This window comes from Buteo buteo, chromosome 11 (genome assembly GCF_964188355.1).
Source record: "Buteo buteo chromosome 11, bButBut1.hap1.1, whole genome shotgun sequence".
In the NCBI taxonomy this organism is placed as follows: domain Eukaryota; kingdom Metazoa; phylum Chordata; class Aves; order Accipitriformes; family Accipitridae; genus Buteo; species Buteo buteo.
In genome coordinates, this window is record NC_134181.1 from 34,738 (window position 1) to 61,677 (window position 26,940).

A 26,940-nucleotide genomic window follows, 5' to 3' on the forward strand; every position below is an offset into this window, starting at 1 on the left:
TACAACAGTGTCCTAAAATTCAAAGAGTCTGAGGAGGAATGGGCTGAGGGGTGCCTTGTGTGCCCCACTGAAGCAACCACTGCGACTAAGACATAACGACAAATTCTTTGGTCCAGTACGTCACTTTCCCCTAGAAACAGAGGCTGGACACAGTAGAAAAATGGGAAGGGATTTCCCGGAACGACGGGAAATGTTCTCTAAAGCACCTGATTTCACCACCTAACTGCAGCAAAGGAAACCACCTTAACCCGAATCAGCCATGTTCTCGGGGGGGGGCGATTTTCCACGGCTTTACCTCTGTCAACAACTGACTACACCTCAAGCAACGCCCAGCTCGGGACGGTAGGACACCGGCACCGCGGTGCCCGCCGCGCCGGCTACTGCCGCTGCTTCACCAGCACGGGTGGCAGCGTTAGCGCACGGCTCAGAAACACCCCCTGAAAGGTAGTGCAAGCGATTACAAACACCGTTGTTAGCTACCGGAAAAAAAAAAAAAAAAAAAAAAAAGGTCTGTCATCGCCCGGGTCGCCTACCGGGACGATGAGCCCTGTGGGACACCCCCACCCCCAACGGCCCGCCCGTACCTACCCGCCGCCTCCCGGCACCGCCGCGGATCCCAGCTGCCTACAGAGACAATGAGCCGCTTTCAGACGTGGCCGAGGCGCCGGAGCGGCGGGAGGAGCCCGGGAAGGAGCCGATCCGCCCCGCACCCGGCGCATCCCTGGGCAAAGGCGCAGCCCGCCCGCCAGCCCGCCCCGCCCCGCCGCGCCGCAACAGCGCAGCACAGCACAGCACCCGGCCACCCAGCACCCGGCCGCTCGAGCGGGACCGGCTACGGCGGAGCAGCCGTGCCCGCCCCGTCGCCAGCAGACGGCGGAGAGGCCTCCTGCAAACGCCCGCGCACGACTCGGGCGGTGGCCGCCCGGCCCGCGGGGTCCCGGCAGCCTCACCGGAGCCGTCCCGTCGCAGCGCCGCCGTCCCGCTGCCTCTCCCCACGGCCGCGGCACTCCCCAGCGCCCCGGGCCCGCCTGCCACAACCGCCCGCCGCCCCCCCCCTCCGGGCGGCCCCCCGGCCCGCCCCCGGCCCAGCCGCAGCCCCAGGGGGCCGCGCTCGGCGCGGCCGCATCCTGCCGGCCTCGTGCGAGAAGCGGGAGGTCCTGCCCCACGAACAGGCTGCTTGGCTAGCTCGGAAATAAACACAGAGGTGCTTTCTTTCATCCTAGCATCACCCCGTAAACCGCCCCGACGCACGGCTCTTACGCGTCCACATTCCCACTTCTGTTTACACACAGGACTTTCCACCAGCGACTTACTTTCCCCTTACAGAGCCACTCGCACAAATCTGATTAATCTTAACGTGCCTCTGTGTCCTTCCTCAGTGAACAGCCTTTAGCTTGCTCTCTGGCGTATGTGTACACCGAAGACCTCTGCAGAAGCACTGTGGCGACTGCAGCGGTATTGTCTTTTCATTGTCTCTGCTGCTTAGAAACAGAGAGCCTTCCAAGAAAGACTCCTCCTACCTGAAGCTCCTTCAATGCTAGTTGCAGTGGATTCTCAGGTGGTTTTTTTCCTTCGTACTTCAGTTTATTGCTACAGCCGTAAAATCCTACCTCTTTTCTACTGCTTGGTTACTACAGAAGTAGAATGCCTCTCCAAGCTTGAAAAAGGAGTCAGAACTGAAGCAAGAACTATGCTGAATATAAAAGTGATCCAGGAAGTTACCACAGAGGAGGTGTCACAGGTTGTTTTTTTTTCCCCTGCTGTAGTCACATCTGCCTTTACTGCTCCTTTTACACTGCATTCACTTATTAGTCCCGGTCATGAAACACACTTCTTTCAAAAGAAATGGAGCAATTGCTTCATGTCATACTCAACAGTTACATGCCACCTGCAAGCAATTAATATTTTTTTTTATTTTCTCCTTTTAACTTAAATAGTTCTCCTCTTAAATTACTGTAGAGGTTTTTTTTCCAGCTTTCTCCTTCTAAAGGCAAATAGAACATAAGGATATTTTTCACTATTTCCTGAACCCAACCATTTCTTACCTCACATGCATTCACTGAACTGTTGCTCTGAGCAGAGTCATTTGTCATAAATTAATCTGGAAGGATACAATAGGAGAGAAAAGTGAGATAGGGATAATGAAGTCTCCCAGTATTATTGTTGTTATCTGGCATTAGCCTCTTTCATGTTCCAGTTGCTACCTTAAACAGGCTTCTGTTCAGCTTAGAGGACTGTTAAGCATTCCATTTTTGTGGGAGTACAACAGCTCAAACCCTCAAAATGGGGTTCTGTGGTCTCTCCGGAGATTTCTATCCCTTGCTTATGCCCACCCTAATGCTTGTGCAGACACATACCAAGTTCATTCAGGGAACTGACTTATCTGCAAAAGTGACTATATTTGGTAAAGATCATCTTCGCCATAATGAGCTCCCTGAATTAACTCATGCAGTCACACAAGCATTATCACCACTGCAAGAAAGAAGAGCTGGGAATACAGCAGACCAGATGTACATCAGCTTGAGATATTGAGGAAAGAAGCTCACGGGCCCCTTTGCTCATTCTATGTAACACCTAGAAACACTAAAAAGCAGTACACAGTTGCTTTGACTGTGCGCTCTGATACAAAGCCAATTATCAGTAGTCCTAGGCTGCCAGGTACAGACTTTGAAGATCAAAGAGCAAACTGGAGATTTCGAACCAAAATACTTATATGTATATACAGCAAACGCTCCTTGCAATAACTTACAATTCACATGTAAACACATAAGTTTCACACGCACAAAAATGTGTTGAATAACCAAGACACAGCTCCCCACATTAATGTTTCACTTGCATTGAAGAACAGGCTGAAGTCCATCCAGCATATAAAACTTGGGAAAAATGCAAGCAGCAAGACTACAAAGTTTAAAATAAGCTTAAACAGAAGTTCAAAGAGAAGTTGGCCGTTTTGAGAAGGAGAAATGAAAAAGGAATAGGCAGGTCTCCAAACTGCCAGGATGTTGAATTCTAGAGGACAATGGCCATAAGGTGGGGTACTGCTGTACAAGCCGTGCTTTCACATTTCATAGCTATACCACATCTTAAGAGTTTAAGAGAAACAAAGACACTAAAAATTTTGTTAACTAGCATCCAGAATTGTTTTAGACTCTCTCCTGCCATAACACTCCTTTGCTGCAATTAAATCTTAACTACAAAACTGAAAACATAATGGAAATTTTGTTTTCTTTTTTAAGCTTGTTTGGCATAAAAAGTAAGCCCAGAAAGAGAAAATAAAATTAAGTAATCTTTCCTACCACCACCACCACCACCTCCATCAAGAATGAGGGACATAGTCTTTCAGTGCTTACCAGATGATTATAATTTATTTACTTTTTATCTGTTCTGAGTTATCATTTAAGTTCTGAAAGTAATTATTCACTTGCTTTGGAACTCTGAAGCTTCTCTGGTAGCTTTTTAATTAGTTTTCTTTAAATAAATACCAGGCTTCTCTGTTTTACTCTTCCCAATTCACAACTAATGGTCTAGTGCTACAGCAATAATGCCAATAGTAAGTGATTGTGCAAACCTCGCAGTCACTGTCACCCACAACCCAGTTTCTCACATCAACCTTCAATTTATCCATCCTCCAATTTAATAACTAAATCAGTGAGCCGATAACATATAGCCACAGTTACTGAAGTGTGGGTCTGACCTTAACTCATCCATCTATTTTTTCACATTCCTTATATTTTTTCCTTTCATAGTGCACATAAACTCATGTACAAATAGTTGTTACTGTTAGCATATTATTTTCAGTCTTCAAGGTTTAGCAAAATTAAGATCATGCAAAAGCAGTCTCATTGCTTTCTACTGGTCTTTGAAGTGTGTTCCGCTTGCAAAAAAATAACTAGGTTCTTCTTTAACTGTCAAAAGTATTAAAATTTTCAGTCCAAAAGCAGTCCTCCCAGAGAAACAGATGAATGAACATGTAGTTTAAAAAGGGAACATGAACAGAACATACTTGGAACATACTTAGAAAGTTCTGATCTTCTGAAGTAAAAAGTGTAGATAGAATAAAAGCAGGTATCTATTTTTGAACTGCATTTCTTTAAAGTGTTCTCGGGCATTTCCTCAGGACTGGTGCTGTTTGTAGGACAGTACTGGAGACACCGGCAGAACTGGTGATATTGGAGTTGTAGTCAACACCTGATTCTGGAACACAAACATTTTAATCCTACTAAACACCCAAAGAAAGATAAGGAGAATGCTGACATACTGGATCCAGGCAAACTTAATAATTTCCCAAAATCCTGGCTGATATTTAAAGAAAGTCAAGGAATCTTAATGAAGAAGCTTCTGATACTACCACTTCAATAACTACACAAAGGAACTCAGAGGTGGAGAGGCACAAAACTTGTTAGACATCAGTTTTTGTGTGCCAAATGCAAAGCCTTTGAGCCATGGAAACCCCTAAGAGCCTTTTACCATAGTATGTAACAAAAGCTGCAGAGAATGTCTGTCCTAGAAGACATTTAAACCAATTCTGTGGAAAGTGCCTATTTTGTCCCTGGCTCACCAGAAAGTAGTTATTGGCAATACTCAGGCAGGTAAACAAACCTCGTAAGAAGTGTGCTCCATACAGATTCTGTTAAACACAGGCTTGTTCTTGCCTGAGAAAATGAGTAAAGAACGTAATGAATGATGAATTGTTTTGTACGGAAGAAAAAAAAAATCAGGTCTGTCTGCGCATGTAACAGATTTGCCACACCTACTGCAGGGGTTATTATTTGGTGAGCTTACCTTGCATGCAGATTTCTAATGATTTGCTTTAGGTCACAGAATACAGTATCATGCTTTGCTAGTGGCATCCACGACAGATTGGGACAGCAGGTGCTGCAGGAGCAAAGCAAGACTTACTAAGGATGTTCAGTGTGAATGGCTAAGAAACTGTCTTAAAAGCCAGTTTAGTAAGGCTGAAAAGCAACACAGGTTCCCAGTAGAGAAAGGCAAAAAGTGGTTATGCAAGCAGAACCACCTGGAAGAACAGGCAAATGGGTATTCAGTTAACTCCAGAACTATAGCATTTGCTTGGCTAACAAAGGAAAAGTTTAGCAACAAGTCTAGACAAAAAGTTTTCATTTGGCCTACATGTGAAGGCCCAGGTAATGCAACCTAGTTATATCACAGTTTATGCAGTTTTCAAAGGATATAAGATAACTTCCACTGGGTAATGAATAGTAGCATTAATGATAAATGGTGTATCTGTTGCTCTTCCAGTCATCCAAACAGGGTTGGGATCCGAAAAGACTGTGGTCACTAAAATGGGGAAAGGAAACATCCAAGTTAAGGGGCTTTTCAGTCTTAATACAGAACTCAAATCCTCACAGAACAGCTGCCAATATGGTAACTACTGCTGTCCTGTAATTCGCAGCTGTACATTCAGGCTTACCATTTCTATCGCAATATGCTGCAATGATGTTTGTTAGATCATAGTCACTTGCAAAAGGACTTGTGCCATTGACCACAGACACCTGTTACAAGGAGATACTTGCATTATTTGTCCACTCTTCAAGAAAGTAATTCTACTGAGTTTCTTATGCAAACTAACGATGCCCTTGAAGGAATGCACATAAACATCAGACCGAACATTCTGGCAGAATAACCTCTTCCACCTTTCATCCTAACAAGAAAACACCAGTTCCAAAGTTCTACGCTCCACTCTGTGCAGGAGTACAAATAATTAGGGTGTCACCTATGGTACTAGGAGGATAAAGGCAGGGGGGAAATGGATGGGGAAGGAAAAAAAGTTTCCTCACATTGTATCTGGTATCCAGTCCACAATGGTTAAGTAATTGCCTCTGGTTCAATTTCAGGTCTCCATTCATATAGAGCTGAGACCCTGGCACAGGAGAAAAAAACTGAAGAAAAGCCATGCTCTGCATCACAAGTGTTGACATTCTCTGAAATAGTGAACACGAGAAAAAAAGAATTTAGGCAGGCTGGGGGTGGGAGGAAACACAACACACTTTTCTACCTCTTTGTATCTACAGATTTTCTGCATGGATTTGATTTTTTTCTGACTCCTACGTTTCAGATCGTCACATTCATCTAAACAAGAGAACACCAAATAAGAAATATGAATTAACTTTTTTTTAAGTGAACTACCTTAGTTGTTAGTTAACTAACTTTATAAACCAAAGTTCCACAAGAAATTCAGCGAAGACCAACAGTCCGTGGCTAATGATGGGTTGGACTTGCTATAACATGTGAAAAGCACCAAGATGACTAAATACATTCACTGGAGACACTATTTAAAATACTCAGCAGTCAAAGCCAGCTAAGGACTCCTGCTCTGCAATAAGGACCAAACAAGGAAGTTCCTTAGCCCTTATCAACCACTCATTCTGAAGGAAAATTTTCACATTTACTATAAAACAAAGGTGGTGTGAATATCAGAACTCTCTGTGATACTAATCACTGAACTAATTCAGCACAAATTTAGGACAGTCAGGCCTTTACTCTGGGCCTCAGAGGTTTAAGAATGTTTTCTACACCACACAGCTATGCTTGTTAACTTGTCCATCTGCAATCAGCAAGAGTCTCTTGGATAAACTAAGCCTAATCTCCCTAGTAAAACTATTTCTTGTCTCTGTGGCTGCATCCAACACAGCCCATGGGTTCTCTCTGCACTAGTGTTTAGGTATTAATTACACTGTCACTTGAGATACAATGGCAGCAGAATTTTATTTTCCTGTCTCCCTATAATACCTTCTTCCCCCTCCCACTTACAAGATACAGAAGATCCTGGCAGATGATTACCATTGCTTCAAGAGCTGTTAAGTAAGCAAAGTCTATGGAGTTTTAGGCTGCTGCAACAGCCTGCGCCTGCATCTCAGAAAACTGTTTATGTCAAGACACAGCAGTATGCAAGAATGCACATCCTTCTGCCTACTGCAAGACTCTCAGTTATTTCCAGATGCCACCCACACTGATATCCACTGTTGTGCATTTCTGTCCTCTATGCTGCGCTACAGCCCAAGAGAATACACAGCTTTAAAAAAAAAAAAAAAAAGAAAAAATTTAACGAAACATATCAAAACACACAACAGAGCTAGACTAGGAATGACCCAGCAGCAGAGGAGAAAATTAAATATTTGTTAGTAAAATAAATCTTTTAGATAGGAATTTCAAATGTGGAAAGATTCTTTCATCCTTTGCATAACCACTACTAGAATCTTACACTGGGTCTATATGTCACAACAAACAAAACTAAAAATGCTCACATAAAGCTGGTAGGAAAAGAGTAGAATCAGCTGAACACCAACTACATGCTCTGTAGGTTGTAACGGAAGTTCCAACTTAAAATGCAATTGATCCATTTTGCCATCTTGATTTTTGTCTTCTTCTCTAGTCTAAAAGAATCAGTAAGAATTTTTTTTAAAGATGGGAACTTCTGTTAGAAAGAAAGACAAAAAAGGTAAAACCCCAGGGGATCTCCACAACTGCAGCATGCACATACTAAGGAAGCAAATAAGCTGCATAGTTAGGAAAGCAATAAAAAGCTGCTTGACTTTATAAACACAAGACTAGAGCCAAGCAAGAAGCCTGCAATTTTGTCTGTTACACAATGTCTCACATGCCCCCCAGGGAGAGAAAGCTCATCAGACTCTTCGAGGTCTCTTCTGCCCTATGCCATTCCAACCATCTCCCCTGCATGCTACAAAGCATGCCTTAGTGCTGGATCTTCTGTCAGATCCTGTGTGAATGTGTGACTGATGGTCAGGCTTGCCTCTTGCCATTGCAGCCTGCCTCTTAATGGCCTCTCTATGCCAGTTCCTGGTTGTGAGCCAAGGCTTGCAAAGCTTCTGTGCCACAAATGCCCAGTACTTCTGCTATCTGCAAACGTAACTGAGGCAACGCAGAAAAGTAAGGGTCACTGTTGAATCCCAGAAGGAACAATGGCTCTAGGGTAGAGACCGTGTGCTTCAGAAAGCACATACCTGCTTTCAGAATCAGGAGCTACCTAGCAACCCCCGCAAACTTCAGATCATGATAAACTGTATGGCAGGGTGGGGGGCGGGAGCACAAATAATTTGAGGAAAGTAAACTGATGTGTTCATGCAAACCACCAGTGGCGCTTAAGGACATGGTTTAGTGGTGGACTTGGCAGTGTTCAGTTAATGGTTGGACTTGATGATCTTGAGGGTCTTTTCCAACCTAACTGATTCCGTGATTCTGTAACACTGAGAGGGAATAAGACTGGACTGATTAAAACTCACACGCCCCAAGCGAGTCTCGCCGTGAGGCACAAGGCTACGCATGAAGTTGCTGCTCCTTGAAGGCAGCAGCGCATCATCGGCCGCCTGCTCACAGACGCCGCCAACAGCCACCCCCTTGGCCCGCTGCCGCTCCCCTGGTCCCCCTCTCCAGCCCCGCTCCCCACCACCGCCGCCGGGCCCGCCCCGGGCAGGCCTACCGACAGCAGCGGGACTCGCAGCCGGTGCTCCTGGAGCCTGTTGAACGCTGGGAACGTGCTCCACGCCAAGAAGCTGTCCGGGCCGGGCCCGATGGTGGCCACGAAGAGCACCTCGTACCGGAACCGCACAGTGGGCTGCTCCAGGTACGCGCTCTGCTTCAGCCAGAAACCTGCGGGCAGAGACAGCGCGAGGCCTCAGGACCGCGCCGCGCCGGGCCGGGCCGGGCCGCGCGGGGCCGAGCGGCGCTCACCGTGGCTGCGGTAGGCCACCAGCAGCGGCGGCACATAGGTGAGCACCGTGATGAGCAACAGCGCCAGCGCCGCGGCGGAGCAGAGCCCGGCCCGGTAGCGCGTGTGGAGCGCGGGATGCGAGAAGAGCTCCACGCCAGCCATCGGGAGCGGCGCGCCCCAGCCCGCGCACTCACCGTGGTAACGGCGGAGCGCCAGACTGACGGGACGCCGCGCCTATCAGCGCGTCAGGTCGCCGAGGGGGCGGGGGGAACAGGCGCGCCAGCCAATGAGCGTGTACCGCCGCTTTCCGGGACCGACGACTGCGGCGAGGCGGGAGAGCGGCCGGGAACGGCGGCGGGACGGAGACAGGGGCGCCTGCCGCGGCGGCGCAGCCCGCGATGCGTCTTCCAGCGGCCCGGGAACGTCTCGGGCGGAGCCGACGCTCGTCTCGCACCCGCTAGCTGACTGCATGCCCGGATGCTACGGCCCCGCCCCTCGAGCCCCCGGCCGGAAGCGCTGCGTTTCGGGTGGTTGCTAGGGAACGGGCGAGCCGGAAGTCCCGCCTGCCGAGCCGTGGTCGTTGTTGTTGTGACGGGGACCGTGACAGCGACAGGCCCGGCCGCCCGGCACGAGCCCCCGCCCGCCCGCCCGCCCGCCCACGGGCCTCGCCGCCGCTGGCTCCGCTTCCCGCCGGCCCGCACCATGAAGTGGATGTTCAAGGAGGACCACGCGCTGGGTAAGGGTGGGCCCGGGCCAGGCGCTGCCCGCCGGCGGCCCCGTCGCCCTCCGTCTCCTGTGTCGCCATCCGCGCCAGGGCCTCCCGACTCTGTGTGCCCCGGTCGGCTCCCCGAGCCGGTTGTCATGTCTGTGGGCGGACAGCCGGCTACGGCCCTCGCCGAAGGCTGGCGCGATGCCCGGGGACGGCCTGCCCAAACAGCTGGAGACGCCCTCGGGGGCGGCAAGAGGGTCGCGATCCCCGCAGGCTCCCGTCCCTGCGGGTGCTGCCCTCTCGGCCTAGGACACTGGCGATACTACTACTACTATGCAATGACTAACTACGAGTTTTGTTCACAGAGCACAGATGTGTCGAGTCGGCAAAAATCCGAGCCAAATACCCTGACCGTGTCCCGGTGAGTAACCAAGCCAGATTCATCTGATTACTTAGAGGCAAAGGTGGATACGTTTTTTCCATCCTGCCCTCTCTTCTTTGATCAGATCCTACGAAGTAAACTTTTGTGTTCTTAGATGTTGTAGAGAGGCCCCAAACACATCTAACTAATGCAACATTCCCTCCTCTGCCCCAGTGCATGTTGACAAGTAAGCAAGAGCACCTGACTTTCTAAACGCTTTCCAGGCATGTTTATGGTTTATCAGTGTCCTGGTTTCTTCTAATCGCAATTATATCCCAACAAATACCATCAGTGTCTTGAGGATTCATTCTGTGCCTGATCCTAAGAAAGATCACAGATTTCTTTAAACCTTGACAATCTTCCATCCTGGCTGTATGAGGAAGGTGATTTTCCCTCATGTATTACATGCCTATAACCAGTCTTATGATGGTGGAGCTCCCCATGCAAACCCTGTTGTTCAAAGAGCCAGTGCAAGCAGTGACCCCCTCCTTTCCGCATTAATACCTACCTACCTACCTGCTAAATAGTGAATGACCTCTCTTCTTCACTCCACAATCCCTTTTATCATGTTTCAGTCAGTGAAATGACCACACTGCACATCCTTATGTAACAGCTAGTAACATGTCCACATTCTCAACTTACCTGCTTGTGAGTACAATTTCCCACATCCCATCTGACCACATGCCAGTTAGTGCCACTCCTGTCTGACCTCTCGGTAAATAACTTATCCGTTAGGCAGCGCAGCCCAGAGAAGAACCTGTAATCTCATTGACTTTCTCTGCTGATGAGTTGTACCTAGTCACAGCATCTTCTCTAGCTGCAGTCTGGCAAGCTGACCTGATCCTTGCTTGGCTAACTATCCCCTCATATATAGCCTGTAGCATGCTAATGACCATACATCTCCACAGATACCCATTTGTCCATTTCAGGAATATCCATCATAACCCTAAGGGAAAAAGAGACATTGAAACTCGTAGTGCGAGTCAAAATTACATGATGCTGTATCAGAAATGGACAGCAAGGTGTGGATGGATACAGAAATTAAATCTCAGATTGCAGTGTGATGCTTTGTCTGGGCTGATACGTGTTTTCTGCTTGATGATTCAGATTGAGCCATGTACCTTTCACAAAATAGTTGGTATCAAATATATTTTTGGCATTTAATAGTCAAAAGTGTTTTTCAGACGTAATGTATGTTTCCCACTTCCCAGGTTATAGCCTACATCCAGAATGAGGTCAGAGTGACTTCAATTCTCAGCTTCTGTATCTGTCCACCTGAATTTAGAGATGTTTCAGTGGTTCAAACCTATTAAAATAATATATGAACAGCCTGCCTCTGTCCTAGGGTAGGCCTTTTAGGAATATGGGAGGTGAAAGAAATTCATGCTTGGTAAGCATTGCAATTTTAAATTTGCCTGGGGAATCGAGTGGTCTAAGGGTTAAAGGTTTTACTAGAAGCAGTTCACCAACAGCCTTGACTTCCAGTTATGACAGTTTCTGCATTATGAAGCTAAAATGCCTAGTGTATTATTGTAATATTAAAAAAAAAAAAAGTATCAGTTGTTAAGGCTTACAGTATTTTTTTCAGGCTGTTCTTGGTCCTCTTTACAGTTCCCTCATACTAAATTGCAAGGGGCAGCTACTATGCACTCCTTCTGTTTCTGTAGGCAGACCTGAAGAAATCATAAGGAAAAACCTCTCCAGATCACAAAAATCACATATTTTGTAAATTTACTTGAGCATTACCTGTATGCTGTAGCAATGGGGAACACACAGCTGAGGAACGGAGACACTGGAATCTCTTGTAAGGCTTATTTCCCCAGGTGCTGCATTTTTCATTTAACGACTAGCCTGTGTGGAGCAATAAGCCTCAGGTTCTTTCCACAAATAATACTTAATTCTCCTTCTTCCTGTACCTGTTGCTTTTTGTTTGGTTTTATTTGTGGCCATCTTGCTATCTTTCCATCCTATAGTCAACTTCTAATTTCCTAATGTATGAAGTAAGATACTCTACTGTCAGTTCAGCGTAATACAAAGCAGAAAATAGCATCAGTGAGTCATACCTTGACAACAGTAACATGGTAGAACAAACAATATGCCTTGGAGTGCAGTTATATTCAGAATAACACATTATAAAAAATCCAGTTTCCAGTGATAAAATCAGTGTGTTATTGTAGACCTGAGTCTACAGACATCCTAAAATAGTGATTAACATAGGCAATCTTTTTTTCAAAGTTGCAAACAAAAGCCTGTTGATGCTGCAAACATCATCTTATCTAGGCATCTCTGCTTAGGTTCCTACCTGCTTTCTGTTACCAAAGGCTCCCAGTGTAGGCAGAGAACAGCCAAATTCCTATGGTGGTCTAGCAGCATAAGCATGGGTTGTGAATTTTTATTTATTTTTTTATTTTATTTTTTTCCTTACAGCCTACATATTCCATCTGGCTCTCATTCCTATATAGCTAAAACCTACACTTTATTAGTATGGCTTCACTGTCACCCTGTAACTTCATCCAATCACCTGAAGCTGTAATCATATAGTTTTTAGCATTAGATGCTTACACTGCTGTATTATCTGGCAGTGTAAGTCTGGTAGAGCAGAGGCACACAGACAAAATGACATCACAGCACCTTTCTGGTGATTTGGTGAAGTGCTCAACTGGCATCATTGGCAGGCCAACTGGTATTCCAGGGCATACTGCAGCCATGCTTGATTTCTCTTCCTTGAGGCATTGTTGAGCCTGGCTGAAATGCATAGTGGCTAGCTGTGGGAAGTCAGTAATCACTGCCAGATTAATTATAGAAATGCAGAGAGCATAGATGTCAAATCAAAAGCGGTACTGCAAAGCATTGTAAAAAAAATGAATGTGGTCTATAGCCAACTAGAACTTTCCATTATACCACAGTTCACACTGCAACTCTATCAGAGTTTTGACTGTATTCATATATAACATGGCTTCTTCAACTCTGCACGGAGTCACCTGAAGTATGCATGTACCCCTCCATAGCATGACAGTTTCTGACGTACTGGTACATGTTGTGTAATGGTATAGTATGCTGCACAGATGAATACAAAAGACTTCAGGGAGAAAATATTAATGAATATTCTGATGCTGTAGATGGAAGCCTGAGAGCTATTCTGGCATCTCTGGTTTCTGCACAACAGGCAAAATGGTAGATTAGATACTAGAATAGGCTGGTGGTTCTGCCTCCCATTTACCTAAATGCTCATTTTTTTTTTAGCTTCAGTGTTACTGAAATTTATTTCTAATACTTCTTCCTTTGTTTTTTTCTTTTGCTATATGCCATATCAAGGCAGTTAGTTCTGTCATCTGTTAGGAGCAACTTGGGACATTGTTTAAAGAAGGCAGTTAAGTTGGAAGGGTGGAGGTGGTGTGTATATTAAACCTGCATTTCTTCGTGTTGTGGGATTTTAGTCATATGACAGTTTAAAAGAGGATAGAGCATGCTTGTTGCAAACTAGAATTGTGTAACACAAGATTTCAAGCAATGATGATCACACTTGCATGTCCTCTGAGGAGCAACCAAGGACTCTGGGTTTGTCTAGTTTGGAGAAAAGGAGGCTGAGGGGTGACCTCATTGGTCTCGCAGCTTCCTGAGGAGGGGATGTGGAGAGGGAGGTGCTGATCCCTCCTTCAAGGGATCCAGTGACAGGACACCTGTCACAGTGACACGCCTGACACTGACAGAGCTGTGTCAGGGGAGGTTCAGACTTGATGTTAGGAAGCATTTCTTTACCAAGAAGGTAATCAAACACTGGAACAGATTTCCTAGAGGCGGTTGATGCCCCTGCCTGTCAGTGTTTAAGACACCTTTGGACAATGCCCTTAATAACATGCTTTAATTTTTGGTCAGCCCTGAAGCAGTTAGGCAGTTGGGCTAGATGATTGTTGTAGGTCCCTTGCAACCGAACTATTCAGTTCTATTATTTCTTTTTACATGGTTATAGTGACAAAAACAAAATAAGCAGCATCTGCACAAAGGGAATGCACTTACTCAGATCATCTGCCGTTGCTCAGGTATCAGTGCTGCAGTCTAGTTGAATTTTTCATGGCTCCACTAGAGCTGAACGGGGCAAGGAAAGAATATAGTTAAATGGATTCCTCAGTTTGTTACTATCAACTGGATGAAGTGAGAAGATGGAAGTCCTGGACTCCTCCCTTCAATCACCAGTCAGTTTAAGGGTAATGGTGCAGACAAGCCATTCATAAACCTGAAGTTTTCAAGCTGCCTGTACTTCAAATGTCTTCATAGACACCAGTTCCTCTCTTGCCCCTGCCCCCAAGCTTTTCTTGTAGAATACACTATTTTTGGATAGTGCACATGGGGAACTTCAGAATATTTTTGAAAATTAGCCATATTTAAACACAATAGGACATTACTGTCCTGGTATGAATAAATTACAGAAAGGTTGAGGTGGGAAGGGACCTCCAGAGGCCACCTGGTCCAACCCCCCCCTTGCTCAAGCAGGGCCACCTACAGCCAGCTGCCCAGGACCATGTCTTCTGAGTATCTCCAAGGTGGGAGACACCACAACCTCTCTGGGCAACCTCTGCCAGTGCTCCGTCACCCGCACAGTAAAAAAGTGTTTCCTCACGTTCAGGGGGAACGCCCTGTGTTTCCCTTTGCACCCGCTCCCTCTTGTCCTGTCACTGGGCACTGCTGAAAACAGCCTGGCTCCATTTTCTTTGCACCCTCCCCTCAGGTATTTATACACATTGGTAAGATCCCCCTCAGACTTCTCTTCTCTAGGCTGAACAGTCCCAGCTCTCCCAGCCTTTCCTCATATGAGAGATGCTCCAATCCCTTAGAACATCTTCGAGACACTTTGTTGGACTCTCTCCAGTATGCCCATGTCTCTCTTATACCAAGGAGCCCAGAATTGGACACAGCACTCCAGGCTTGGATTCACCAGTGCCACTACAGGGGTAGGATCACCTCCCTGGACCTGCCGGTGATACTTGGCCCAATGCAGCCCAGGATGCCATTAGCCTTCTTTGCTGCCAGGGCACGCTGCTGGCTCCCGTTCAACTTGAGGTCCACACTGCAGTAATTTCGTATCATCGTTGTACAAAAAGTTTAAAAATCTCCGTACTTTCCTGTCATGGATTTCTTTTAGGCATATTGCATCTTTTTACCCCATGCATAGGAAGTTTTGAGCCTTGTGTATATGATTGTAGGTTTCAATACAGTTGTAAAACCAGGTTTTACAGTGCTGAGCCAGTCCTACCTCTCATTTGGCTGCAGTCAAGAAACTTTTTTGTTCCTCCCCTCCGCTCACTGTTGTAAGCCTGTACCAACAAGCGATTTATCAAAGCTGTCTGTTCATACCATTCCTGAAAAGCCTGACCTTCACACCTACACTTTACAGGTCATAGTGGAGAAGGTCTCAGGATCTCAGATTGTTGATATCGACAAGAGGAAGTACTTAGTTCCATCTGACATCACCGTGGCCCAGTTCATGTGGATCATCAGGAAGAGGATTCAACTGCCATCTGAGAAAGCAATATTCCTCTTTGTAGACAAGACTGTCCCACAATCCAGGTGAGAGGCTATTCACTTGGTATTCAGAACCATTTCAGCAAGCCTGTGCATATCAGAGGGATAGTAGCTCCCCTCTTTGAGGCTTATTTGGTGATTTTAGGAGGTGTTTGGTTACATCTTAATCTCACCATGATAGTTTTTTTTTTCTCATGAGTGTGATAAACATCTTATTTCTTGAGCTAGGCTGAAAGGAAAAGTGACTGAAAAATATATTGTGATTTACTTCCATAGCAACAGGGTGAGCTCTAGAGTTAACTATGATATCTTTGGTTGAGTGCAAGAACATTTACATCATCAATGCCAAAAACAAACAAACAAACAAAAAAATCATTCTCAGTGTAACAAAAACTTTGCATGTTAAATACTCAAAAGCAAATGCCGTAAATTATACTGAAAAAACATTAACCTGTCAGCTCACAAAGAAATTAGGACATTGCAGACTAGTTGCTGTTACTTGTTTTAAAAATTACTTATTTTCTTCTATAAACACAAAATGCAAAATTACTATAGAAAGGTTTTTCACATTGCTTTTATATAAGTTTCATTGTTGTCTGCTACATACAGAATAATGTATAGCGGAAGCAGCTACTACAACTGCTTTCTATATGAGATACTTTAACAGTGCTTGAGGAAATAGTATGTGTGATGTTATGTGGCTTAGATATAATATTATTCTTATTAATCCTTACCTGTGTAATAGTAACAGTCCCTCCAGGTAACCTGTCCAGACTCAGGAGTATTTTTATTTACTTTGTGATACACACCAGGGACCTGCGAGAACCATCTTTTTCTGCTTGTAGGAATGCCTATATGTCATCTTCTTAACAGTGCTGTAGAACTGCTAGGAATAGGAAAGAAGAAAGGGCACATTGTCTCATCTCAGATGTTCATGATGAGATGTCCCATCTCTGCTGGAAAAATAGGGCTTGAACCTTCAATATTAATGTAAAAATGATAACCTGTTCACAGATAAACAAAAATCTAATCTGTTAATGGCTTTTCTCCTCTTGTCGGCTGAGTTTATTACATAGAGCACTAACTCTTGACATCCTTCTCCTCCAGAAGTTGTATCTATTACTCACCAATTCCCTTCCATTTCAAGTACTGCCTGCAACTCTTCCCAGCTCCTCTCTTGGGTAAAAAGCCATGATTGTTTTCCCTATCACTCACATTCAGCCTGCATCTTTCAGTTCACTAGCCTTTCCTCAGTCTCAGGGAAGCCAGAGAAAGGCGAGCTGAGGAGGCATCATTTGTGCTACTGACTGACATCAGCTGCCCGTTTCATCTGTAGATAGATAGTTGGAGCAGTTGTACTGGCCAAGTAATTGCTTGGGTTTCTTTTTGTTTTCAAAATACAGATATTGCCCTAAAAAACGCAACTGCTTAGACTGTGAAGGCCCACATGCCTATTTAGTTTAAGAAAATTTTCATTTGATCAAATGTTCAAAACCTTACCCACTGAAAAAGCACTAGTTCAGAACTATTTTAAGTCATTGCTTTTTAACAATATAGAAAACAAAGCTTTTACTCCACAAAACAACCTGGACCTCCAAAAAAACGGTCCAAAAGTGCAAGTTTGATAGACTTCGAGACCAGCTGAACATTCAGAACTACACCAGGTGGAGACAGAAATGAGGCTGCTCACACAAGAAGATATTAGTGCAGCTGCATTCAAGGAAGGTGCTTTCAGGCTATTGATGCTGGTATTAGTCATGGCATCAATAATGGATGATTCAGAACCTGAAATACATTCAGTGACTAATTTTCAATAAAATAAGGAAGCATTCTGACAAATGCATTTGTGAAGAATTAACAAAAACCTAGACACTGCAGAAAACCCAGGATCATTTTGCTAACTTGGGAGTCAACTGCTTTTCATATATCCTCATTTTTTTATTTTAATTTACACACAGACTTACAAGTTTTAGCTTTTATTAATCTTTGTTTATGTGAGGTTCTTACTGTTACCATTTGCAGCTGTCATGATCCAAGCAAATAATTTCTTTTTTTTTTCCCCCTTCAAGCTTAACTATGGGACAACTTTATGAGAAGGAAAAGGATGAGGATGGATTCTTGTATGTTGCCTACAGCGGAGAGAACACATTTGGTTTCTGAATGGTGGGTCCTGGCTAGTATACCATCCTGCTGTGTATCTTGTAAATAGCTAATCATTTTCTGTTCTGACATCCACAGAAGTTCCTTCTATATACATGCATTTGTAACTGGATTTATTTCATAATATATTGATAGGTCTTGTTATATTAGACTGTTAAATTATAAAAAAAAAAGTTTTGTTGGTTTTTGTGCATTTTTTTTTTTTCTCATGGCTATGAATTCCCAGAGCCTCACTCCTTTGGGGGATACATTTGATGACACTGATTAAATAATAAAGCAAAGTAGTTGGCTACTAAAACATGAAAAGAAGAATACACATTTATTCTGTTTTGAGGTGTTAGTTTAAGAAAAATAAAAACATTAAATTAGTATTGGGAACAGTGGATTTGATGGCTTATCCTAAGCAGGAACAAGATGCTGATCATGTTGAATTGAGCTAATATGTTCCTCCTTCTCAATTAACAAACAAGTACAATAAAAATTCCTGTCACAAACAGGCAGTGCTGTCATTTCTTTCCCTTAATTTTAGCCAGAAAGTTATACATCACATTTACTAGACACTGTACAGCTTCACAACCTTTAGTATGATGATACAAGGAAGAAACAAGGAGCTATCTGTAGGTTCCAAAACCAATAGCTTCAGAGCTACTAGATCTCAGCAGGAGAAGAGCTATGCCTGCCCACAGGCTATCAATGGAGTAAATACCATGAGCTTTGGAAGGCAGGACCTGGGTGACAAAAATATAGCATGTAAGGAAGGGGCACCTAGGAGAAGGAATGATACAAATAGGAGACCAGAGAGTTGGAGAACTGGAAGGTATAATTTGTACATGAGAGTTACTGCAGAGAGAGAAATAACTCGTAAGGAGTTCAAATTAAAACAGTTGCCAAAAAAAAAAAAAAAAAAAAGAGCAGTAGTTGTGTTACAGGTAGTTATATAAATATTGTCCTTTCCAAGTAAAAATTCTGTAGATATTGTAAGGACATTACAGAACCAAGTATGTGAAAGAACAGCTTTCTATACACCTGAGTGGTGCAGCCGACACACCCGAGGGATGGGGTGCCATTCAGAGGGACCTAGACAAGCTTGAAGTGGGCCCATGTGAATCTCATGAGGTTCAACAAGGCCAAGCGCAAGGTCCTGCCCCTACATCAGGGCAACCCCCAGTATCAACACAGGCTGGGAGATAAAGGGGTTGAGAGCAGCCATTGTGGAGAAGGACTTGGGGGTATCAGTGGATAAATGCTGGACATGAGCCGGCAATGTGTGCTTGCAGCCCAGAAAGCCAATTGTGTCCTGGGCTGCATCAAAAGAAGCATGGCCAGCAGGTCAAGGGAGGTGATTCTCCTCCTCTACTCTACTCTTGGGGAGGGGGGCAGAAAAAACACCTTATTGACCTAATTGCACCGTACTGGAGTTCAGGCTTTGATATAAAGGGTAACAGTGGGTTGGAAAAGTAGCATCACTTTGAACTTTCTAAGCCAGCAAGGAAACACTAATTACAGTTTAGATTCCTAATAAACATTTTACTTTGTTTTCAGACTATGTGGTACAGAAGAGTTTAGTTTTTAAAATAATTTAGTCACAGTCACTTTCCAAGCTTAAAGTCATACTAACTCAAACTCCCATGAAGTCACATTATGCCTAGAATTATGTTTGGCTCTACAGTTATTCACAGGTACTGGCAGAAGGACTCCAAAATGAGAAGGTAGGAGCCTGTGAAATGCTGACACTGCTCTATTATCAAGGCTTGTCACAGTAACAGTGCCGCATGTGCCTACTGCATCTGAAATGTGCTGTTGATTTCAGTAAGCCTTTCATTATTCAGTATAGCACTGCTTTAGTAAACATTCTGTCACTGCTTCCATCGTGAATTCCTTCCACCCCCCTCTTTCCACACATTTAGTATTAATGTTTACTCTTAACAGAATTTTTGATTGAGAAGGAAGAAAAGTGGGTTCATCTGTGATTCATTACCAGAAAATGTTCTGTTTCCTTTAAGCTGAAACTTCACAGTTTGTCTATGGTTATCAAGTAATATTTTTTGCTAGCTGTTAACAAGAGAGTAAGAAACACAACTTACAACTGCTAGATAAAGCTAATTACATGCTAGCACATAGATGTATCTAAATAAAACAAGGGCAGACGAAGTTTTATTCCCAATGTTATGATTGAGGTGACTTTTGGAATACCCTTCATAAGCCACAGATCTACTCTCTTTAACGTCTCTGTAGTTATTAGTTTAGATTTAGGAGCCCAGGTACACAAGTAATTCCAGAGAATGCAAGAATAAATGTTCTACAGCAGTAACTTCACTTTTCATCTGCAGATGCACTTAAAATGGGAATAAAACATCAAGAGATTTCCTTTGGAAATGCACAGATTAAATGCATCCTTTAGATAGCACAGTCACTCTTGTAAAATTATCACAAGCATTTGGGTCCCCTATGATCTTTACTTTCTGTTAAACCTTCAGGACTGGGAAGACATTTCAATTTATACACTGAACAGAAAATGAAGAAATACCTCACTATTCCTACAGCAACACTTGTTCATCACCTGTCTTTAAGCTAACTTGAAATGTCATCTCTCATATAACCAAGCCAGTACTAGATGAATTTAGATGGTCTATCCTCATTATCTTTCTTCCACCTGTAAACCACTGCTGCAACCCTATTATAATGACATTATCAGATTCCTGGGATGGTTATGCTTTGAGAGAAAGAACTGCTACATCCCTCAACGACATTTGGCTCCCAGTTTTACTCCCAACACCTTTCTTTCCTCCTTACCAACAGTAGCTTCCCAGTAGTAACTCACGCTCCATTTCCATACTCACACCTCAAGCATTTTCTCCAGGTGGGGTTTCATAAGCAGCTAATAGTTTTTAACAAGTGAAAGGAACCCTGGCGCTACCTCCTTCTGCCCTCAGCAGCGCAGCCCTAGCTCTTCCTTTCCTCTAATGTTTACTGGGCTTATTGCAAAGCTGATTTAACTTCTAGTGAAAAGCTACACCTCGATTTGGGCTCATAGTTTGTTTTTCTACAAAGACAGTAATTTGAATAGTCTTTGATTTACTCTGAATACACTGAGATCAGTAAGCACTCCAGCCTGTGTAAGGTGAGCAGCGAAAACACACTGTGAAGATCAAAACCTTGCTTTTTCAAAGGTAGCGGGATGCTAGCATGTTTGTCTCATGGAACTGCGGCCTCCAGCTCAGATTGTTTACTTCTACACTTGGACAAAAACACTTGTTTCTATGCTCTGGTGTTGACTTCCTTAAAGATAAGCAGGCGGTCTGCCCTGCCTTCTTACTATGATTGAGAACAGAATGATTTCTCCAATAGTGAAACTGTTAAAGACATACCACTCAAAATACAGATTACAGTTTCTTTGTTCTCGCAAATAGGGACCATTGGTCCCCATACTAGTTTGGGAAAGTCAAGGACCTATCTGGGTAATACAGATATGCTCTGTAGAGCATTTCACACATGCCTTGGGAATCATGGTGCCCTCATATGGTCTGCTGCTCCCATTACCAATTGTTTGGTTGTCCTCTTTAACCATGCACTGTGGACACTTCATTCCCCCACCTTCACCTCCCCACAACACTGCTCCCCTGTGGCACAGTCTATGCATTCTACTGTCCTCCCTACACCTTGCCTATCTCTGTTTTTCAGTGTCAGCTATTCCAGTGCAAAGGAGTGATAGAAGCTTGGAACATGTCAACTGCTACCTTCCAGGAGCAGTTCTTCCAAAGATTTGCTGACAATGATGGAAGTTTAGTTTGCTACTCTTCCAAAAGCAGAGATTGTGTTGTCTTTTCTCTCTGCATTTTTCCCTTCTGATTTTTAGAGCGGTTTCTCAGTACTGCCTACAGCATTTGCTGACATTTTGGAATTAAACACATGCAGCATTTAAATACTTACTTTCAATCCCAGACATGCCAGAGAGGGAAAGGAGCTAAAACAAAGCAGCATTTAAAAAGCTGAGGGGCTAAGCCTGCAGGAGCTTATACTCCCTCTCTTCGTATATTCATTGACTCACTCTAGGCTTAAATAGGTCCTCAACTCCATCCAAAAAATGATGTTAATATCAGTGTTCAGCACTTCTAGAACTACTTTTAAACCTGTTAAGTAGCAGAAAGCAGCAGTCTACAGTTCACAAGTATTTTACAAATGCACGGGAAAATCTTACCAGGAACAATCCCTCGTAACAGCCAGGCTCAAATTTTAGGAAAGAGTTAAAAGAATTTACATCATATAACTGCTCATCTGAAAACTAGTCTGATGCCAAGACTACAGAACAACTAGCCTTATATAACCCATTTTAATATTGCAGCTGGATAGGAAATGGGAACATTCCAGTCTGGCCAGCAGGGTCACTACAGGCCTTGTTGATTAACAAAGGGAAACTAGGTACATTAAGGTATAGTTTCTGCAAGATTCCAGGGAAGGACAAATTTACTGGTTATCTCTTTAGGTACACTACAGGACTATGGCCTTGGAATGCTGTTTGCTCAATTACAATAACTGCTACCATTTCTCTTCAGCAGTTCACCCTGTAGCCCATCTGCAATGGCATCTGGCCATTTTTCATCCTCTGATGACTAACGCAAGTCACCGTTCTCCATAATCCCCTGCCCTCTATAAACACATACAGCGACTCCCCCCCTCACCAATACAACTGTTCTTTCTGCATTTTAGTGCTGGATTTGAGAGGACAGGCTTATACACACAGAATTCAGGTTCTTTGTTATTTATTCAACGAGTAAGAGAAAACTATTCTTATTTGAGAAGTCAACCCAAGTGTGAAGTAAAAGGATTTGCTGTAATCAAGTCTCAGACTGCAATGTGATATGTACTGTTCGGTCCTGTATGTAGCTCAGTAGGCTGACTGTAAAGGCTGTTTGGAGAACTGTTGTGCCCATTTTTCAAATCCAGAACTATAGTAAGATACCAAAGAACAGAAAAGCAAAATCATTAAAGAATTCTTAAGTTCTAAATTATCCATTTCTTTCATCCTGCCATTGCCTTGTCCAAACATTTTATAAATTGTAGTTTACAATAGAAAAAGTACAAAAGGGGAGTGTGCTCAGCAGCAGTTACATAGTCCTGCTCACAAAAGGCAACAATTGGGACAGAAAGTTTAAGGAGGTTTACCCACTGTTTCCCCGCAGCTCACAACGTTGACTGTTTTGCCATGCAGATGTTACGTGATAATAAAACACAAAGGCTGCCAGAGACTACTTCCAGTCCCCCCCAGAGCATCTCCACCTTTGCCAGGCTGTTAATGAACACTTGCCAGGAAACAGTGACATAAATGGCTAAGGCATCCCTGCTTTTAATTAACCATGTATCACAGGGGGACAGGGGGATGGACAGTGCTTGAAACAGTAGAAAGTAGGTAAATGTTTGCCTGGAATTAGACAGGATTGGCAGGTTTGAACCGGGTAATTCAGGAGGTTTCTTTCCTGCCCATGGAAGCAAAGCAGTTCAGGGGGTATCTGGCAAAGTCCTGAAATTAAGAGAGATGCATGGAATATCATAAGTGGTATTATTTGGCACAGCCTTCTCCCCAGCACTCTTTTGCTTCTGCTTTGGGTATATTTAGTAAATAGAAGCTTATATGAAGGACTGACAGAAAAAAGACCCTTTAACAGAACTAGTATTTCCAGTTAGAAGCAATGCGGCTGGGGACACGGAAAATTCTTCCAGGCAACAGACAAGGAGAGCCAAGAGTTATAAAAATACTACTTACTATACATTAGGGTTGTCCCAGCAACACAAAAACAACCATAACATTACGAAGAGTGAAAGAAAAAAGCAGCACTAAAATTTTACAATGACAGCCTTTCTTCCATAGCACTGCTTCAATTTCAGTTGACATTACTTCCACTGCAATGGACTATGGCCGATAGATCATATCCTCAGATAACAGAGAACAGCACATCACTGCTTCCTTTCTTTTGGAGAGGCATATTGTTTCATGCAGCTCAGAACTTTAAGTCTGCAATGATCCTTTTCTATATTTCAATAAAAAGGGAGCTTCAACCAACCAAAATAAAGACTTCTCTAAATTGCTTTCCTTTTCACCCTTGTCTCCTTACAGCATATGAACTAGAGGACATCTTTTCCTGGCCCTTGAATTGCAGACGTATCTGCTGAGCACCAGGGCTTATTGCTGGATTTACATAGCCACATGTATTCTCATGTGAAGTGCAGGTATTCCGTGGCATTCTTGACCCAACCCAGCAGGGCTTGGCTACGCAGCACTTTCCAGGCTTCTTGATAATTTAATGCAGCTTCCTTGTAGTCCCAGTAAGTTTCTAGAGTCTTCATCCTGACAGAAAATGCACAACAACAAAAACATTTCTATTATCCTATTGGATGGAATGTTACAAAATGAAAAAAGCAATCAGACATCTAAGAACATGATGATGCCCTATGAGCTCTTTCATGCTACTAAGTGAAATTCTCTTGTGCTTCTAGGGAGACTTGGAGAGGCCTAGGCCCTGAAGCTAGTGTATCTAGACATTGTCAGCAGTCTTCCAAAAGGAAGCAAAACTCCTCCTCTACCATGCTTCATACCCACTATCCAGCAATAGAAGTGTCAGTGTTTGACAATAGGTTACAGAAAACTTCCCTGATAGCAAAAAATGTTGACACAAAGCAGAAAAGGTGGCTAGAGACAGGCACTTTGGTTTGGGTGGAAGTGGCCTTGTTTTGCTAGAAGAATGGATACAATTGCTGGCTGGAAGGGAAAGGGACAAGGACGAACAGGACAGTTTTTCTTTTCCAACACAAAACAATGGGGAAGTGCGAGACAAAGGAGAAAATATTTTTTAATCTTCTCCCTGAAGCAAAAGAGACTCAGCTTTTTTGGTGCTCTGTTCCCCTTCCTGCTGCTCCCCACAATCTCAGCAGAACCATTGGTCACTCTGCTGAGTGCATTATACCATTGATTTTCAAAATAGGGAAATTCAGGTCAAGAGTATCTGAACACAAGTGCCTCTAAGACAATTTCATCAATACTTTTTCTCTTTCCTTGCATTCCTTTCCCAGCCTCTTTCGTCTCCTTTTGCCAAACAGTCTGTCAGCCACATGTGGCACGTAATGTTTATACATTCAACCCAATATGAAGGGAAGGTCATAGGCAACATGACCTTCATCAAGAAAGGGGAAGAGCCAAACTACTATCGGAACCCTAATCTAAAATGCCTGAGAACCACTGCACTAAAGGCAATATTGATCACCACCACCTACCCCCAAAAAAACCCCAACAAACCCAAAAAAACTAACAGCAGACCACCAGAAGCTGTATTTCAGGCATTCAGCATTCTGCTATAAATGTATTTCTAGAACACTGTGACATGCATAGCAAGCCTTGAGATATTATCTATCCTGCAGACCTTAGGTTCAGAAAGTGCAAGAGTGGACAACCTGTCTATGCCATTGCTGAACGTGGGAGATGTATACTCTTTTACAAACCTGCCTGCACTCTTGTCACAGTTAATCCATTTTGCTTTCTTTACCTCTTTTGCATTAATCAAACTCTGTGAAACTAACCTCCGAGCTACTCTGGAAAGTTCCATGGAAGGGCCCATTGCAACTCTCCTCCACCTGGCCAGTGGAACAGTCACTGAACGCTATTATCAATGGTGGATCATGGTTTAGGAGCATCACTGAACAGGCAAAAGACCAGCAACTACCTGCATAAGCAGCATTCAGGAAACAACACAGGTCCAAGAAGGGCCAAGGTCAACCTACCACAACCAGGTCCAAATCCCTAGTGTAGGCAAGCTGTTCCTCTCCCAAGTACTCCAGCTTCTACCTCAGACATGGTACAAACCACTTGCATCTTCTCCTCCACCTCTCTGGGGAGCAATATGCATGCTTACACTCAAGGATAATGACTGAATCATTCTTTAGGAAGAAACTCTCTTATGCTAGCACGCTTCTTGCACTTAAAGTACATCTGACATATTTAAGACTTCGACCCTGCCCTTCTTCACTATAAATGCATCTAATGACTTATATTTGTCCTTTATCATAGAATAGCTAATTATCAGATGCTGGTTACATCTTCAAATCACAACTACTTGTACCTATGAGGGCACATTTAGGATGGTCAAAGATCAAAAAAGAATTACACAACACAGATTTTTCGACTGACCCAATCCTGTTAAAGGTGAAACAGCTGTTTTCCTTGCATTTGCTGCAGATACATATATATAGATATACATCCAGATAAAGATAGATCGATATATTCCACCTGCCACTAAGCCAAGAACGAGACTCCAATGCCTAGCTGTTCTTCATTTCTCTCTTGCTAAATCTTGGTCTTTTTCCTGCATCTGCTGGCAAATCAATGGCTCTTCAACTCATATCCGGCAGTCTGATTCAATTTAACTAAAACACATATGGGATTTTTCTAACCTAGATTATTCCAACAGACCTTTGCTTGGAAACTGTTACAGGAGACAGTAACGGAAAACATAACTAGCAGAAAAGCAGGATAGACAGTAAGCAGCAGCTCAGTATTTTCACCCCACTGTAGCAGCTATAAAAGCACACGTGACTGCAGCCTCTTGGGGTCTCATTCTCCAAGCAGACAATATCACTCCAGGATTTAACAGTGGATGCAAGAGAAAGCCGCATCTTAAACAGCTTTCTCAAAGAGCTGCCAAAATCAAAGATTTATTTAATTCATGCTCAACTTCTGCATTAAGCTTCTAAGAAATTTTCAACATATATACAGGAAAAATGCTTTCAGATTTGAAGTACATTACATCTGCCTAAAAACCTCACATGATTTGACTGTATCTCACCTTTGGTTGGGCCATTAAGGCTCTGAGCATTAGTAATGAAAAACCTGTGATTTTTTTGGCACAAGTGAACACTAGTCTGCTGCCCCAGGCAAAGTCCAGTACAATCATACGATCTCCAGCCTATCCAGGTTTGCCTGACTACATTCCTTTTACGTTTCCCTTTACTATTTCAATCTTGCCCCTACACTACTGTGTAAGAGAGAGACAGAGTGATTCCAATGGCTGTGCGCCAGAGACATGAGAGGTGATGCACAGATTTCATTCTGAAAGGTATCACACGCTGGGGAAAAAGCTTTACACAAATCACCATTGTGCTTTAAAAACGTTCATGTGCTTAGGCACGTGCAAAGCTGAGCAGAAATGGGCTCACAAGCAAGGCAGCCTGCAAAGAAAAGCAATACACTGCTGCAATACTTTCTTCTTGGCAACAAACACTACCTTTAACCCCATATTCAGTTTCAAACATTTACATTCAACCCATAATGTACTTTTGAGATTACAGACATATTGCACAAGAAAAATGTTGACGTAAGCACAAGGCATCAACCAAAACATTCCTCTTACACAAAAATTAATGAATCGCATCTAAGAGGGAAAAAGCTCACAGATC

General features: G+C 43.6%; 3 protein-coding genes across 9 annotated transcripts in view; 1 reads left to right on the forward strand and 2 right to left on the reverse strand.

Moving 5' to 3' along the window:
- Window positions 1-4,113: 4,113 nt before the first annotated feature.
- On the reverse strand, window positions 4,114-8,877 carry TMEM231 (transmembrane protein 231). The gene is made up of 7 exons (XM_075039696.1): window positions 8,710-8,877; window positions 8,459-8,628; window positions 7,266-7,394; window positions 5,799-5,942; window positions 5,432-5,513; window positions 5,188-5,298; window positions 4,114-4,298 (listed from the first exon to the last, which is right to left on the reverse strand). The coding sequence occupies exons 1-7, from the start codon at window positions 8,849-8,851 to the stop codon at window positions 4,114-4,116; spliced, it is 963 nt and encodes a 320-aa protein (XP_074895797.1). The 5' UTR covers window positions 8,852-8,877.
- A 373-nt stretch (window positions 8,878-9,250) lies between these two features.
- On the forward strand, window positions 9,251-17,993 carry GABARAPL2 (GABA type A receptor associated protein like 2). The gene is made up of 4 exons (XM_075039697.1): window positions 9,251-9,425; window positions 9,764-9,819; window positions 15,212-15,384; window positions 17,409-17,993. Exons 1-4 carry the CDS (start codon window positions 9,392-9,394, stop codon window positions 17,497-17,499), a joined length of 354 nt encoding a protein of 117 aa, XP_074895798.1. The 5' UTR covers window positions 9,251-9,391; the 3' UTR covers window positions 17,500-17,993.
- Window positions 17,650-26,940, reverse strand: part of ADAT1 (adenosine deaminase tRNA specific 1) — a 28,979-nt gene continuing 19,688 nt past the window's right edge. For all 7 annotated transcript variants that reach the window (XM_075039693.1, XM_075039689.1, XM_075039688.1 and 4 more), the window contains one exon: window positions 17,650-23,842. In XM_075039693.1, the coding sequence (XP_074895794.1) occupies window positions 23,710-23,842 (133 nt within the window). In that variant the 3' untranslated portion in view covers window positions 17,650-23,709. The remainder of the gene's footprint in view (window positions 23,843-26,940) is intronic.